The sequence below is a fragment of the Mauremys reevesii genome, linkage group 15 (genome assembly GCF_016161935.1).
Source record: "Mauremys reevesii isolate NIE-2019 linkage group 15, ASM1616193v1, whole genome shotgun sequence".
In the NCBI taxonomy this organism is placed as follows: domain Eukaryota; kingdom Metazoa; phylum Chordata; order Testudines; family Geoemydidae; genus Mauremys; species Mauremys reevesii.
In genome coordinates this window covers 9,100,771-9,114,332 of record NC_052637.1, presented here as the reverse complement: position 1 = coordinate 9,114,332, position 13,562 = coordinate 9,100,771, and the positions used below count along the sequence as shown (strand labels likewise).

At 42.8% G+C, this 13,562-nt stretch overlaps 2 protein-coding genes across 2 annotated transcripts; one reads left to right on the top strand and one right to left on the bottom strand.

Moving 5' to 3' along the window:
* Positions 1-2,882: 2,882 nt before the first annotated feature.
* On the top strand, positions 2,883-3,827 carry LOC120382986 (olfactory receptor 1020-like). The gene has a single exon (XM_039500526.1). It carries the CDS (start codon positions 2,889-2,891, stop codon positions 3,825-3,827), a length of 939 nt encoding a protein of 312 aa, XP_039356460.1. The 5' UTR covers positions 2,883-2,888.
* Positions 3,828-10,222: 6,395 nt separating this feature from the next.
* LOC120384032 (olfactory receptor 8S1-like) lies at positions 10,223-11,149 on the bottom strand. Its single transcript, XM_039502353.1, has one exon. It carries the CDS (start codon positions 11,147-11,149, stop codon positions 10,223-10,225), a length of 927 nt encoding a protein of 308 aa, XP_039358287.1.
* Positions 11,150-13,562: the final 2,413 nt, after the last annotated feature.

Here is a 13,562-nt window from a genome sequence, read left to right as displayed (position 1 = left end):
AACTGAGCCCAGGTCTGGGATCCTGCAGGACAAAGTGCTAGACTCATTTCCATGCAGGCATTTTTCTAAAAGCTCCTATCTTGTAGTTAAGATCATATGTTGTGTTCTGACCCATTGGACTGAAGCTAAAGCATCTAGTCCTATAAACCAAAATCTCATTCATACTAAAATCTGGGCTGAACATTTTCCTTCAACTATTTTTCAACAGGATATTGGGGTTTTGAGTATTTTTTTTAATTTTCAAAAATGTGTCTGAGTTCAATGTAAAAATCCCTTTTTTACATGAAAATATTTTAAATAGGAGATGCAGTGCCTCCTGGGAGTTGTAGTTTGATTCTTGTGTCTGCATTCTCCTCTGTAGCTGGCATCATCGGTTGCACTACACCTCCCATAATGCATCATGGTCTCCCTTTTTAGTAAGGGGAATCTGTGCAATATGGAGTCCCCATTCCCGCTGCATTATGGGAGATGTAGTCCAGATGGGGATCTCAGCCCATTGAGGAGAATGGGGACATTAGGAGCAAACTACATAGCCCACGAGGCACTGCAACTGCCTTTTTTGGACAAAATCTCTCTTTTCAAGTGTTTTGCTGAAAACTAACCAATTTCCATAGAATATTTTTTTGACCAGTTCCCCTATGGCCCCAAAAAGAACAGGAGTACTGTGGCACCTTAGAGACTAACAAATTTATTTCAGCATGAGCTTTCGTGAGCTACAGCTCACTTCTTCAGATGCACAGAATAGAACACAGAGACAAGAGATATTTATACATACAGAGAACATGAAAAGGTGGAAGTATGCATACCATCAGGAAGAGTCTAATCAATTGAGAAGAGCTATCGTCAGCAGGAGAAAAAAAAACTTTTGAAGTGATAATTAAGATGACCCATAGAAGGTGTGAGGAGAACTTAACATAGGGAAATAGATTCAATTAGTGTAATGACCCAACCATTCCAAGTCTCTGTTTTGGCCTGAGTTAATTGTGTCTAATTTATATATTAATTTGAGTTCAGCAGTCTCTCTTTGGAGTCTGTTTTTGAAGTTTTTTTGTTGCAAAATTGCCACCTTCAAGTCTGTCATTGAGTGGTTAGAGAGGTTGAAGTGTTCTCCCACTGGTTTTTGAATGTTATGATTCCTGATGTCAGATTTGTGTCCATTTATTCTTTTGCGTAGAGACTGTCTGGTTTGGCCAATGTACATGGCAGAGGGGCATTGCTGGCACATGATGGCATATATCACGTTGAAAGATGTGCAGGTGAACGAGCCCCTGATGGCGTGGCTGATGTGATTAGGTCCTATGATGGTGTCACTTGAATAGATATGTGGACAGAGCTGGCATCAGGCTTTGTTGCAAGGATAGGTTCCTGGGTTAGTGTTTATGTTGTATGGTGTGCGGTTGCTGGTGAGTATTTGCTTCAGGTTGGGAGGCTGTCTATAAGCGAGGACTAGCCTGTCTCCCAAGATCTGTGAGAGTGAGGGATCATCTTTAAGGATAGGTTGTAGATCTTTGATGATGCGCTGGAGAGGTTTTAGTTGGGGGCTGAAGGTGATGGCTAGTGGCATTCTGTTATTTTCTTTGTTGGGCCTGTCCTGTAGTAGGTGGCTTCTGGGTACTCTTCTGGCTCTGTCAATCTGATTTTTCACTTCAGCAGGTGGGTATTTTAGTTTTAAGAATGCTTGATAGAGATCTTGTAGGCATTTATCTCTGTCTGAGGGATTGGAGCAAATACGGTTGTATCTTAGAGCTTGGCTGCAGACAATGGATCGTGTGGTGCCTCCTGGATGTAAGCTGGAGGCATGTAGGTAAGTATAGTGGTCAGTGGGTTTCCGGTATAGGGTGGTGTTTATGTGACCATCGCTTATTAGCACAGTAGTGTCTAGTAAATGGACCGCTTGTGTGGATTGGTCTAGGCTGAGGATGATGGTGGGATGGAAATTGTTAAAATCACGGTGGAATTCCTCGAGGGCTTCTTTTCCATGAGTCCAGATGATGAAGATGTCATCAATGTAGCACAAGTAGAGTAGGGGCATTAGGGAACGAGACCTAAGGAAGCATTGTTCTAAGTCAGCCATAAAGATGTTGGCATACTGTAGGGCCATGCGGGTACCCATAGCAGTGCCACTGACTTGAAGGTATATATTGTCCCCAAATGTGAAATAGTTGTGGGTGAGGACAAAGTCACAAAGTTCAGCCAACAGGTTAGCCGTGTTTATGTCTATGGCCCCATTATACCAATACAGCTGTGCAAAGGAAGCAGGCTTTGAATGGATGTGGAATGAGAATCTTACCCATATGTATTATTGCATGTTGCTGATAAAATTATAGGTAGGTTACTCTGGGGTTTGCAGACGCATAACTCCATTGTTTTTTTCCCTTTACAGAGTTAACCGAAAACGTACCCTTCTGTGAAGTTCTGGGGTCATGTTAATGGAAGTATTTGCAGCTGTTGTAACAACTATCATATTACATCAGGCCAGGTGAAAAAATATGATATATTAAGGGACATATTTTCAAAGGTATTTATGTGCTTAAAGATGCAGATAGGTGTTTAGTTGGATTTACTAATGTACTTAAACAGGTCACAGGTCAGATTTTTAAAGATATTTCAGTGTCTAGTGGGACTTTCACATGCATCTAGACACCTAACATCCATTCAGAACAATTAACTTTAGTTCTTGAGGTTCTTTTGTAAAATCCCTCTAGAAGAATAAGTGAATCTTTAGGCTCTTAAATGCTTTTGATAATCTGGCCCTAAGTAAACACTGAATACAGTTAAAAGGGGTGGAATAACAAGGAAATAGTTGTAGATTTGGTGAAAGGAGATGTTTCTTTTTTGGTTAATCTTCCTTCTTTCCTTTCTTTCCTTCCAGAGAATACATGGCACACATGGAATGGAAAAATGAAACATCCATCACCAAGTTCATCCTTTTGGGTTTCAGGAACCTGAATGAAGTTCAGATTCTGCTTTTTGCGCTGTTTCTGGTGATCTACATTCTGACCATGGCTGGGAACCTCCTCATGGTTGCACTAGTTGTGTATGACCAGCAGCTTCACACCCCCATGTACTTCTTTCTGGGGAACTTGTCTTTCCTGGAGACCTGCTACACCTCAATCATTTCCCCCAGGTTGCTGGCTGGGTTCCTGGTAGAGGATAGGACAGTCTCCTTCAGGGACTGTATTACACAGTTATTTTTCTTCGGAGCTTTAGCTTCCATAGAGTGCTTCCTTCTTGCAGTCATGGCTTATGACCGTTACTTAGCCATATGCAACCCACTCAGCTATATGGTTATGATGAACCTCAGGGTCTGCCTTCTGTTGGTATCTGCCTCCTGGATAACTGGTTTCTCAGCCTCGGCTTTAGTAGTGGGGATGGTGCCCCAGCTAAACTTCTGCGGCCCCAATGAAATTAATAATTTCTTCTGTGACATGGAGGAGCTGTTCAGATTATCCTGCACAAAAAGCCCTCTGGTGGAAATGATCATTCTGGTCTCCTGCTCCCTGATAAGCCTGGTCCCTTTCCTCTTCATAATTGTGTCTTATGTTCTTATCCTCTCGGCCATCCTGCAAATTGCCTCTTCCACCGGGAGGCAGAAGGCCTTTTCCACCTGCGCCTCTCACCTGCTGGTCGTGAGTCTGTATTACGGGACCCTCATTATCATGTACATGACACCATCAGTGGAGCTCTCCCCAGGCTTCCATAAAGCTCTGTCTCTCATGTACACAGCCGTCACCCCAATGTTTAACCCCATCATCTACAGTCTGAGGAACCAAGAGGTGAAGGGGGCCTTCAGGAAAGTCATGATGCAGAATTTAGGCATGATTTAGGCTGTGATTTTCAGAATGGCCTCAGGAAGTTTAGCTCCCAACTCCCATTGGCAGATCAGTGCCTAATTTCTTTAGATCACCTTGAATAACCTAGCTCAGATCTCAACAGAACTATGATGATTGCCTGCAATCTTAACTGGATTTATTAACAATCTCTTTGACTGGGCCTTTCTTCTTTCCCAGCCGTCACTTAGGATTTCACAACACTTGGCCTGAAAAAATTCCTGTGAGGTTAGAAGCAGAAAGTTTGAGAAGGGAATTATATCATGGCCCTTATTGTCCAGCTCTGTTTGAAGTGTCTTTGCATGGTTGCAAAATGAAATGTGGACACTAAATTTTGGTGTCTTAGATGTTTCTAAGATCTTTGATTTCCCTCATGGTATTTCCTCCATGCACACAAGAACAGCTCCTCCCCCGAGCTTTACCTGCACAGAGACTCGCCCAAAAAAACAGAACATGCAGAAAAAGTGTTGTGCATGACCAAGTATTCAAGGCTGAAGGGAGGGTAAAGCAGCTGTGAAGACATGTTTGAACTGAGTCCCTCTTCTTGGTCTGAAACAACATGGCACTGAATAGCTGAGGCTCTAATACTGGAATTTATCCTTGACATAATATGAAGTCTGTCTGTGATTTTCAAAGGAGTTTATGGGAGTTAGGCACCCACATCCAACTTTAATTTGGGTGCTTAGTTCCCTGCGCTTGCTTTGGGAATCCTAGCCTTCCTGATTGCCAGATGCCAAAGCTGTTTTGGGTTGGGAGTACCTGAGCTCAAGAAAACCTCTTCCACCAAGTGTAAAAAAGAGCAAACTTCAGAACATCTGAAACCAGGCAGAGGACGACAGTGGTTTGTGCAGAAGGATAAACATGCACATTTGTGTGTGTACGCACAATTAATGTAAACATCCTAGCATAGTCTATATAACCATTGCATTTATACATCACAGTATATTGTCCACATCTGGGTCCCAGAAGTAAGCATTTCCATCAGTAAGTATTCTAAGGAAAGCTGTCCCACATTGACCTGAATTATACCGGTGTTTTGAGGGAAGAATAAGTCTGTCCACTTCTTTCTTATTGCAAAACCTTGTGGGAGTTTGTTATTCCCTATCCAATTCAAGGATTTGCATAAGTACAATCGAGTTCCAAAATTTTTAAACTCAATCCATCACCATTATGTCTCCAAAGTTTTGTTCTTAGCAATGCTCAGTGTGACTCGAGTTGTTTTTCCCAAATGTAATTGCATTTAGTGAAACAGCCTAATGAGTCTCTGCAGGGAAATGGTTCACAGCATGATGAAGCATAGTTTAACTTTCTGAGTAATAATGGTCCATTATAATGCCCGGATCTTTGCCAATAACCATCCTTTATTTCATGGACTAGCTGTCCATGACTCATTCTTGGCACATACTACCATACTGCTCACTTTGCAATATAACAGCCCATTTATCAACCTTTCCTTTTGTAAACATTATTGGCTACTTTCTCCAGTGGTGTAAAATAAGGTTGCTCCACTGAAGATAACGGACCGGATTGCCATCTGGTTTAAATCAATGTAGCTGCATTGGAGTCAATGGGCCACATTCCCCTATGGAGTAAATTGATGTAGCTCCATTGAATCAGTGAAACAGATCCCCAGCTGCTGGGAATCAGCCATAGCTCCACTGGAGCCAATGTCCCAGATCCCCAGCTGTGGGAAATGGGTGTAGCCCCATTGAAATGAACAGAGCTACATCATTTTACTGGAGCTGAGAATCTAGCCCTATAGCTGCTTCTTTTTTATCCCTTGTTTTCTGCAGCCACCTAGAGGTCTTTTTATAGTATGGCTGCCCCTTCGCAGCCCCAGAGGTTCTGTTGACATCTGGTCACTATTATACAATGTAGCTGCTCCTTTCTTTGTGCATATCAATCATCCAGTACAGTATACATGGTAAGGTTTCATCAGTGACCCGAGTCAGCCATGCAGCAGCATTGAGACAGTACAGCCGCACTGTTCTCCGTCCTTCCCAGCCTGAGGCAGCAAAGTCTGGTGGATCAGGCAGTAGCGGTGTGGATTTGTGCCCTCACTCTGCTGTGGGGTCTGGGGGAAATTATTTCACTTCTCTGTGCCTCGGTTTCTCTTCCTGCTTTTTGTTTCCTTTATCTGTTTATACTGTAAGGCCATTGAGTCAGGATCATCTCATACTGTGTGTGCAAGCCCTAGCGAGCACAATAAGACTGTGATCTTGGTAGGGCATGAAATCACAGCTGTGATATACATAAATGCTACTACTAATTTGGCCTATTGCTGCCTCAGACTGATTGGAAAGAGGTGGAAGGGGCTATTTCCGGTGTTCTCCATCCTGAAGCTAGTGGGCCTGGATCACAAACAGCACCCCCTTAGGGTAAAGCCCTAATTTTCATCTCATGACTATGGTTACAGTTTGAGGTGCAAGAGATTTGAGTCTCTACTCAAGTTTTTCTCTCTTTGAATACTCCTTGGTGGAATATACTTTCCTAGTCATTCCCCACAACCTGTCTGTCACCATCTGAACACTACTGAGGTCCACTGCAGGTTGTGTCTTTCTTTGCAAATGTGTTTTTAATGGCACAAAACAATATTTATAGGCAAAATCTCCATGAAAACACAGCCCTATATGTTAACTAAATTTATTTTACTTCTGCATGATTTTTTTTAATCAAGGTTTCACCTTATAACAAAGAGAAACATTAAAATAGAACTAGTCAAAAGAAGAGGAATTGTGTTTTATTTGGGTAGCAGATTGGCGAGAGGCAGGGAGAGTGCCACGGTGTCTCTTTCTCTATTACATCTAAGAAATGGCTTCAGGGCCCCTTTCCCTGCATTAACCTCGGAGCTGAGTGTGGGATGTTGCTTGTTTACTCTGTCACCACATTACAATCAACTGGAGACCCTCGGCTGTGATGGCTGTTAAGAGATGCATGGAGAGAGCTGCAGAGAGGTAGTCATTTGCAGTACACGCACAAGAAGAAGTTTGATCACTCCTACAAAACTGCATATTCAGGAGCGCCACCTACTAATGCCTCATTCATTAACTTTTGACATAGATACAGACATGTCTCATTTATAGAACACTCTTGTAATGCAGCACAGTGTCCCCTGCTGAGATGGGGGTGGTGGGGTCCAACCATAACCAGTGGGTAACACACTCCATTAAGATGAATGGTTCAGTTCTCTCCACTAAGAGCTACTGTCTCGGGCTCTCTGCAGACTCAGGCAGATGTTGCTGTGTCGATTACACTCAAGGCAACTGTCCCTCTCTGAGCACGATTGTCTCTGGCTCTGTGCAAACTCAGTTATGTGTTGTGGTGTTGGTAATTCTCAGGGCAACTCCCGCCTCTCATAGATATTGTCTCAGGCTGTCTGCAGACTCAGGCAGAGAGGATAAATGTGTCTTTATCCTTTCTTCCCATAGAGCTCAGAGAGTTGGTGAATGGATAATCTGTATATTTAGGCCTGAATGCTCAGACCAGGATGGAGAGGCAGAGCAGAGGAAGAAAGAGAGAGAGCAGCCAGCTAGTTCACATGAACTGAGGGCTGATGGCCAAGGGAGGGCACAAACTAAGGACCATGTTTTCAAAACAGTTCAGCACAGTAGGTGATGAGCTGTGTCAAAACTCTGTCTCTAAGTGCCACTCAAGAGTTGCTGGCTGATGGACATTTTTGAAAACCCGGCTCTTTTCATTGCCTAAATGGGAGGGGAGTTTCTGGGGAAAATCTGTCGTCAGTTGTGGGTGCCAGGTTGTTGGAAATCTGGCCCTTAGGGTGGGATTTTCAAAAGCACCTAAGTGATTTAGCAGCTTAACTCTCATTGCTTGAGTCATTGGGACTTGGGCTCTTAAATAGCTTAGTGGCTTTTGGAAAATCCCACTCTTGTATGTGTACAGCTCAGTGCTGAAACATCCCAGCCGGGGAGCTATATTGTGGAACACAATGGAGTGCAGAGCACTGTCTTTGGGTTGCAGCCCTCGTGCTATCTGAGCTCCTCCCAAACATTAATGGATTTTACCTACACAACGGCCTTGTGACAGGGCTATAACAACATTTCATTTCTGTTTGACATTTTAAAACAAAAACTTTCCTTTCATTTTGAGAGGTCAATTTGAAATGAAAACTCCTTCCCCCCCAGAAAACTATTTTTCGCTAAAATACAGATTCTCTGACAGAAATTTTCTGTTATGTAACCACACTTTCAGATTGGAAAAAGATGTTATGGGGAAAAAAATCACCAGAACTAACAAACATGGAGGTATTCATGGTTCCTGTCCTAAAGAAATTAGAGTCCAATGGAGTGATGTGTAGTAGGCAGGATACATTGCAAAACCTGGAGGTGAAAGTAATTAGGTCATGCTATTTTTCATTCACTGATCTGATTGCAAAGGATTTGAATTTTTATGAGAAAGAGGGACATGTTGTCATGAAAATATTCCCATTTTTCAACCAGCTCTATTCATTTTATGTGAAGCATGTGAAAAGAAATCATCCCAGTGAAAATGGGAGAAGAGGGTGGTGTCTTTGTTAACAGGGGCCGGCAGTGCATTTTGTCAATACTAGGCTGGTATGGGCAGAGATACGGGACTCACATGGACGGTATTGTGGTTAAAAGCATTGGACAGGGACAGAAGAGATCAGGCTTCACTGTCTTCCTCTCCACAGACTTTCTGGCTCACCTTTGGCACATTGCTAGGGCTACGTTTTCCCTATCCAATAGGAGTTGGGTACCTAACTCCCCTAAGCTCTTTTAAGAATCTCAGCCTATTGGTTGACTCTTTATTTAGCCCAGACCATATCTTTTTAAGTCAAACTTTCACAAGAGATGGATTCTGAGTCATATCATATCTTTATTTGCTTAGGCAAGATCCTGAGCTGGCATACCTCAGTGTAGCCCTGTTTATTTCTGTGGAGTTATGATGCTTTCTGCCAGCTGGAGATCTGCCTCTAAGGCCTGGTCTACACTAAGAAGGGGGGTCGAACTAGGGTATGCAAATTCAGCTACGTGAATAGCGTAGCTGAATTTGAAGTACCCTAGTTCGACCTACTTACCCGTCCAGACGCGGCGGGGTCGAACTCCATGGCTCCCCCGTCGACTCCACCACCGCCGTTTGCAGTGGTGGAGTACCGGAGTCGACCGCAGCGCTTCCGGAGTTCGAACTCACCGCGTCGACCGGGAAGGTAAGTGTAAACGTACCCTAAGGGTGAATTTCAGCTGTGTGCAGAGCTCCAGCACCACTTCCTACTGTGTTTAGTGCTTAAGTGAAATTTAAGGTCTTTCCAACTCGACAGTGAGTGAAAGTTGAGGAGAACAAAATCACTTTAGAATATGAACACTACGAGCCAGAGTTCCACTTGATGTAAATCCATCTAGCTTCATTGTCTGAATGGGTCTTGGTCAATTTATACCAAGGGTTAGATTCCCAAAGGGATGTAGGTATTGTGATGCTGAGCATTAAATGAGCTAATTTTGTGTGCCTAGAAAATCACTGAGATGCACAAAACCTGAATTCAGTGCCCGGACTCCCTCCAAAATGAATGGGGAGATGTAAGTACCTAAGAAAGGGATTTTAAAAAACCAGCTTGAGAAGTGGTTCCCTAGCCAATGAGAGATGGTGAGGAGAGAGGTGTATTAAAAACCCTGCTGCTGTCATAGCGTTCAGTTCCTGTATCCTCTGGGGGGAGGCACCTCCTGCTTGGGATTCTCAGCTGGGAACCCTCTAACCCTATCTAAGGTGTTGTTACAAGAAGCAGGGGGTGGGAGAGAACAAGAAAGAATTAGGAGGAGGAGACTGTTCATAATTTTTATCCCAGTGGTTAGGGTAGTCGCCTGGGATATGCCCCTTCCCATGTGGGTGACCTCCCCACTGGGATATAGGATACCTGATGTGGATCTCTCTCAATCTCTCCTGTTCAAGCCTAAATCCCTTTATGAATATAGCCCTAGCTAGGGATTACACCCATTGGCTCCAGTGATTATTATTATTAGAAAACCCTAGTGATTTTAACAGCGATCAATCCAATAAGATGCTACAGATATTAAATATGGGTTTTTAAGAAAATACCCTAGAAGAACTACAGCATGTAATAGACAAAGATCTTCTATGTACAGATTTGGCAAGATCCTCAGCTGGTGTCAATCAGTCATACCTCTATTGTGGTCAGTGTCCCAGATTAAAGCGAGATTGGGATGGGAAGAAGAAAGAAAGAGAGAGAAGGCGTGAATGACCGTGTAGTCTGGTGTTTATAGCATTCACCCTGGATGAAGGAGACCCAACTGAGGATTTGGTCCAAAGTGTCAGTGAGATATCTGAGCAGAAAAACGTCCAGAACAATGGTTATCCATCATTCCATGCGTTCTTATTTATAAAAAATAAAAACATCATCGCTACTTGAGAAACTTGAATTTCCCCACATTTTTCCTAGAGCCCTTTTCCTTGTTTTTCAGGCTGTAGATGATGGGGTTTAACATGGGGGTCAAGACGCTGTACTGGATGGAGAATATTTCATCCAGAACCACAGAGGAGACCGAGCTGGGTTTTATGTACTGGAAAAGAGCTGTCAGATACAACAAGCTGACCACAATCAGGTGGGAGCTGCAGGTGGAGAAGGCTTTACGCCTGCCCTCCGCAGAGCGTATCCTTAAGATGGTGGAGATGATGTGAATGTAGGAGATCAGTGTGAGGAGGAAGGAGCTCAACCCAAGTATCACAGTAGAAGTGAGAAGCAGCACTTGATTGATAAGAATCTCAGTGCAGGACAGTTGTAATAGTAGAGGGAGCTCACAGCTGAAATGGCTGATTTGATTGGGCCCACAGAAATGCAACTTGAGGGCAAAAACTGTGTTAATTGTGGCACCTAAGAAGGCCATGGTCCATGCACCAATCACCAGCTGAACACAGATCGCTTTGCTCATTGTCTGCACATAATGCAATGGGTCACAGATGGCAGCGTAGCGGTCATACGCCATGGCTGAGAGAATGAAAATTTCTGTACCAGCTGAGAGGAAAAAGAAGAACATCTGGGCAATGCATCCATCAACAGAAATAGTTTTTTGCTTTGCTCGGAAGTTCATCAGCATATTAGGCACCGTGACTGAGGAATAGCAGATATCAACAAAGGATAAATGGAAGAGGAAGAAGTGCATGGGGGTGTGTAGGTGAGGATCAGCCCTTATGACCAGCATGATCATTACATTCCCCACTAGGGTGACTAGGTAAATAACTAAAAACAGCAGGAAGAGGAAAATCTGCATCTGTGGGTCACTGGAAAGTCCCAGGAGGATAAATTCACTCACTGTGGTTTGATTTTCCATTAATATTTTTTCAGGAAAACTGTGACCTGCAAGAATGAAAGGAACACATATCATAAAGGTAAATTGAAGTGGCCTGTGGTGAATATCCGATCAGTAGGATGAATGTAAAGAGGGCCCTACTCCAAATGTGTGTTTTAAATGGACAAAATAGACTAGAGTCACAACGGATTTAGGCCCCTAACTGCCACTTTAGGTGACTAAATCCCAGAATCAGGCCCCACTGGGATTCACAAAAACCCTGCTCAGCAGGGAGAATGGGACAGTGTGATATGGGGCTCCCTCAGTCTCTCCTGTTGAAGCTGTTCCACTGGGGTTAAATAATTAAAGAGGCATTGGAGAAGAGGGATCGAATTCTGGGTCTCCGGCATTGGGGGAAAGTGCTTTTGCTATCAGGCTATAAAGTCATTCTCTCTCTCTCTGGCCTGCTAGCTCTGTAATCTGCCCCCCGACTGCAGTGGATCTACAGCTGATTTACACCATCTGAGGACCTGGGCCTTTGACTCCAGCATAGCTATGGCCAATTTGCACAATCTGGGGATCTGACCAATTCTATAAAAACAATCTTTGTCTGTTAGATTTTGTAGATTTTGTAGTTGTTTAGAGTATTTTGTTGATAACCCTATTGAAGATCTGTTTTGTCTTATTGGATTTATCCCTATTAAAATGCATAGGATTTGAATAATAATATTAATTAATAACAATAATAAATTAATTAATAATAAAGGCCTAGACATACTGGTTTGGTACCCAGCTGGTATAGCCTGCCAAACCAACCCAATATGAAGAATACAGGCAAATCAATCATTTTTATGAACAGCATAAAGAGGGACATCATCAGAACTTATCTCGTCCACAGGCTTGTTACCCAGCAGGGTTTGTTGTGTGGTGGTGGGTTACCCCAAGTCAATCTCATACAATGGCCAAAACAACCTAAGAAATAGGAGATCATTGTCAACAAAAGTGAAATGTGCTAGTAGTGTAAAGCAAGAAGGGATCCGATGGCTCATAGATTTATAGACTCTAAGGCCAGAAGGGATACATGTGATCCTCTAGTCTGACCTCCTGGATAACACAGGCCAAAGAAAATCCATAAAATTGTTCCTAGAGCAGATCTTTTTGTTTGTTTGTTTGTTTTGTTTTTTTGTTTTTTTTTTAAAGAAAGACCATCGTGATGGATTTTTGCAAAACTGGAAAAGAGAAGCTGGAGAAAATGAATGTTCCAACCTGGAAGGAGAGAAACAATAACAATACAGAAAAAAAATGACCAAACATAGATTCAGCAGACAGCAGAGAGCTTTTTCCAAAGAGGAGAATGTACACAAATGGAGACTGAAAGCCTGAAAAAGGAGATGAGTGGTGTGTAACATTTGGTAGAAGCAACGATACAGGACAAATAGCAGCCACAAATGAAAGAAATATTGAAGACAAATATGAGTGAAACAGCGCCTGAAGAAAGTACAGGAAATATAAATGACTTGTTGATTGAGATCATACAGAATGTAAGAGACACGGAGCACTGAGCAACGCTACCAAGAATGAAATCTGTAGACCAGCAAAGACTGGTTAATATCATGCATGCATTGAATGAAGCGCTCAAGGAAGCAGCAAGGCCAACAAGTACTAGCCAACTGAATTATATCATTTATGCTACAGCTGCCAATAGCAGCTCTTCCTTTTAACATCAAGCATCTGAGGATATGAACCACCAGAAAACTTCCTATATTCAAGAAGCTCCATGGAAATGAAGGATAAACCAGAAAAAATAAGAATTTATGTTGAGATACCAATCTACTGGATGAATTTGACAAAAATCATTTGAAGGGAAAAGACAAGCGAATAGCGCTGGAGGTGAAATATCAGCTGAATGAAAGGGATGTGAGAGTTGTGAAGGAACAATGTAAACAGAAGTTGATTGCTCAGAGCCATCGGCTTGAAGATATACAGAACAAATTTGTCAGTAGCAAGAGAACATACTCTTTATGAGAGACCGTAGGAGATTCTTTGATCTGATTAAAGTTAAAAAGCAGAACAGGAAAAAATAGAGAGTCAATTAATAATGTGAAGGAGTTTCAGAGCTATTGGAATGATATCAGGTCTGAGGATGTACAGCATAATCATAGAATCATAGAATCTCAGGGTTGGAAGGGACCTCAGGAGGTCATGTAGTCCAACCCCCTGCTCAAAGCAGGACCAAACCCAACTAAATCATCCCAGCCAGGGCTTTGTCAAGCCTGACCTTAAAAACCTCTAAGGAAGGAGATTCCACCACCTCCCTAGGTAACCCATTCCAGTTCTTCTCCACCATACTAGTGAAAAAGTTTTTCCTAATGTCCAACCTAAACCTGCCCCTCTGCAACTTGAGACCATTACTCCTTGTTCTGTCATCTTCTACCACTGAGAACAGTCTAGATCC

Excerpts from the sequence above, each read along its gene's own strand:
- LOC120382986 (XM_039500526.1), top strand. The coding sequence starts at position 2,889 with ATGGAATGGAAAAATGAAACATCCATCACCAAGTTCATCCTTTTGGGT.
- LOC120384032 (XM_039502353.1), bottom strand. The coding sequence starts at position 11,149 with ATGGAAAATCAAACCACAGTGAGTGAATTTATCCTCCTGGGACTTTCC.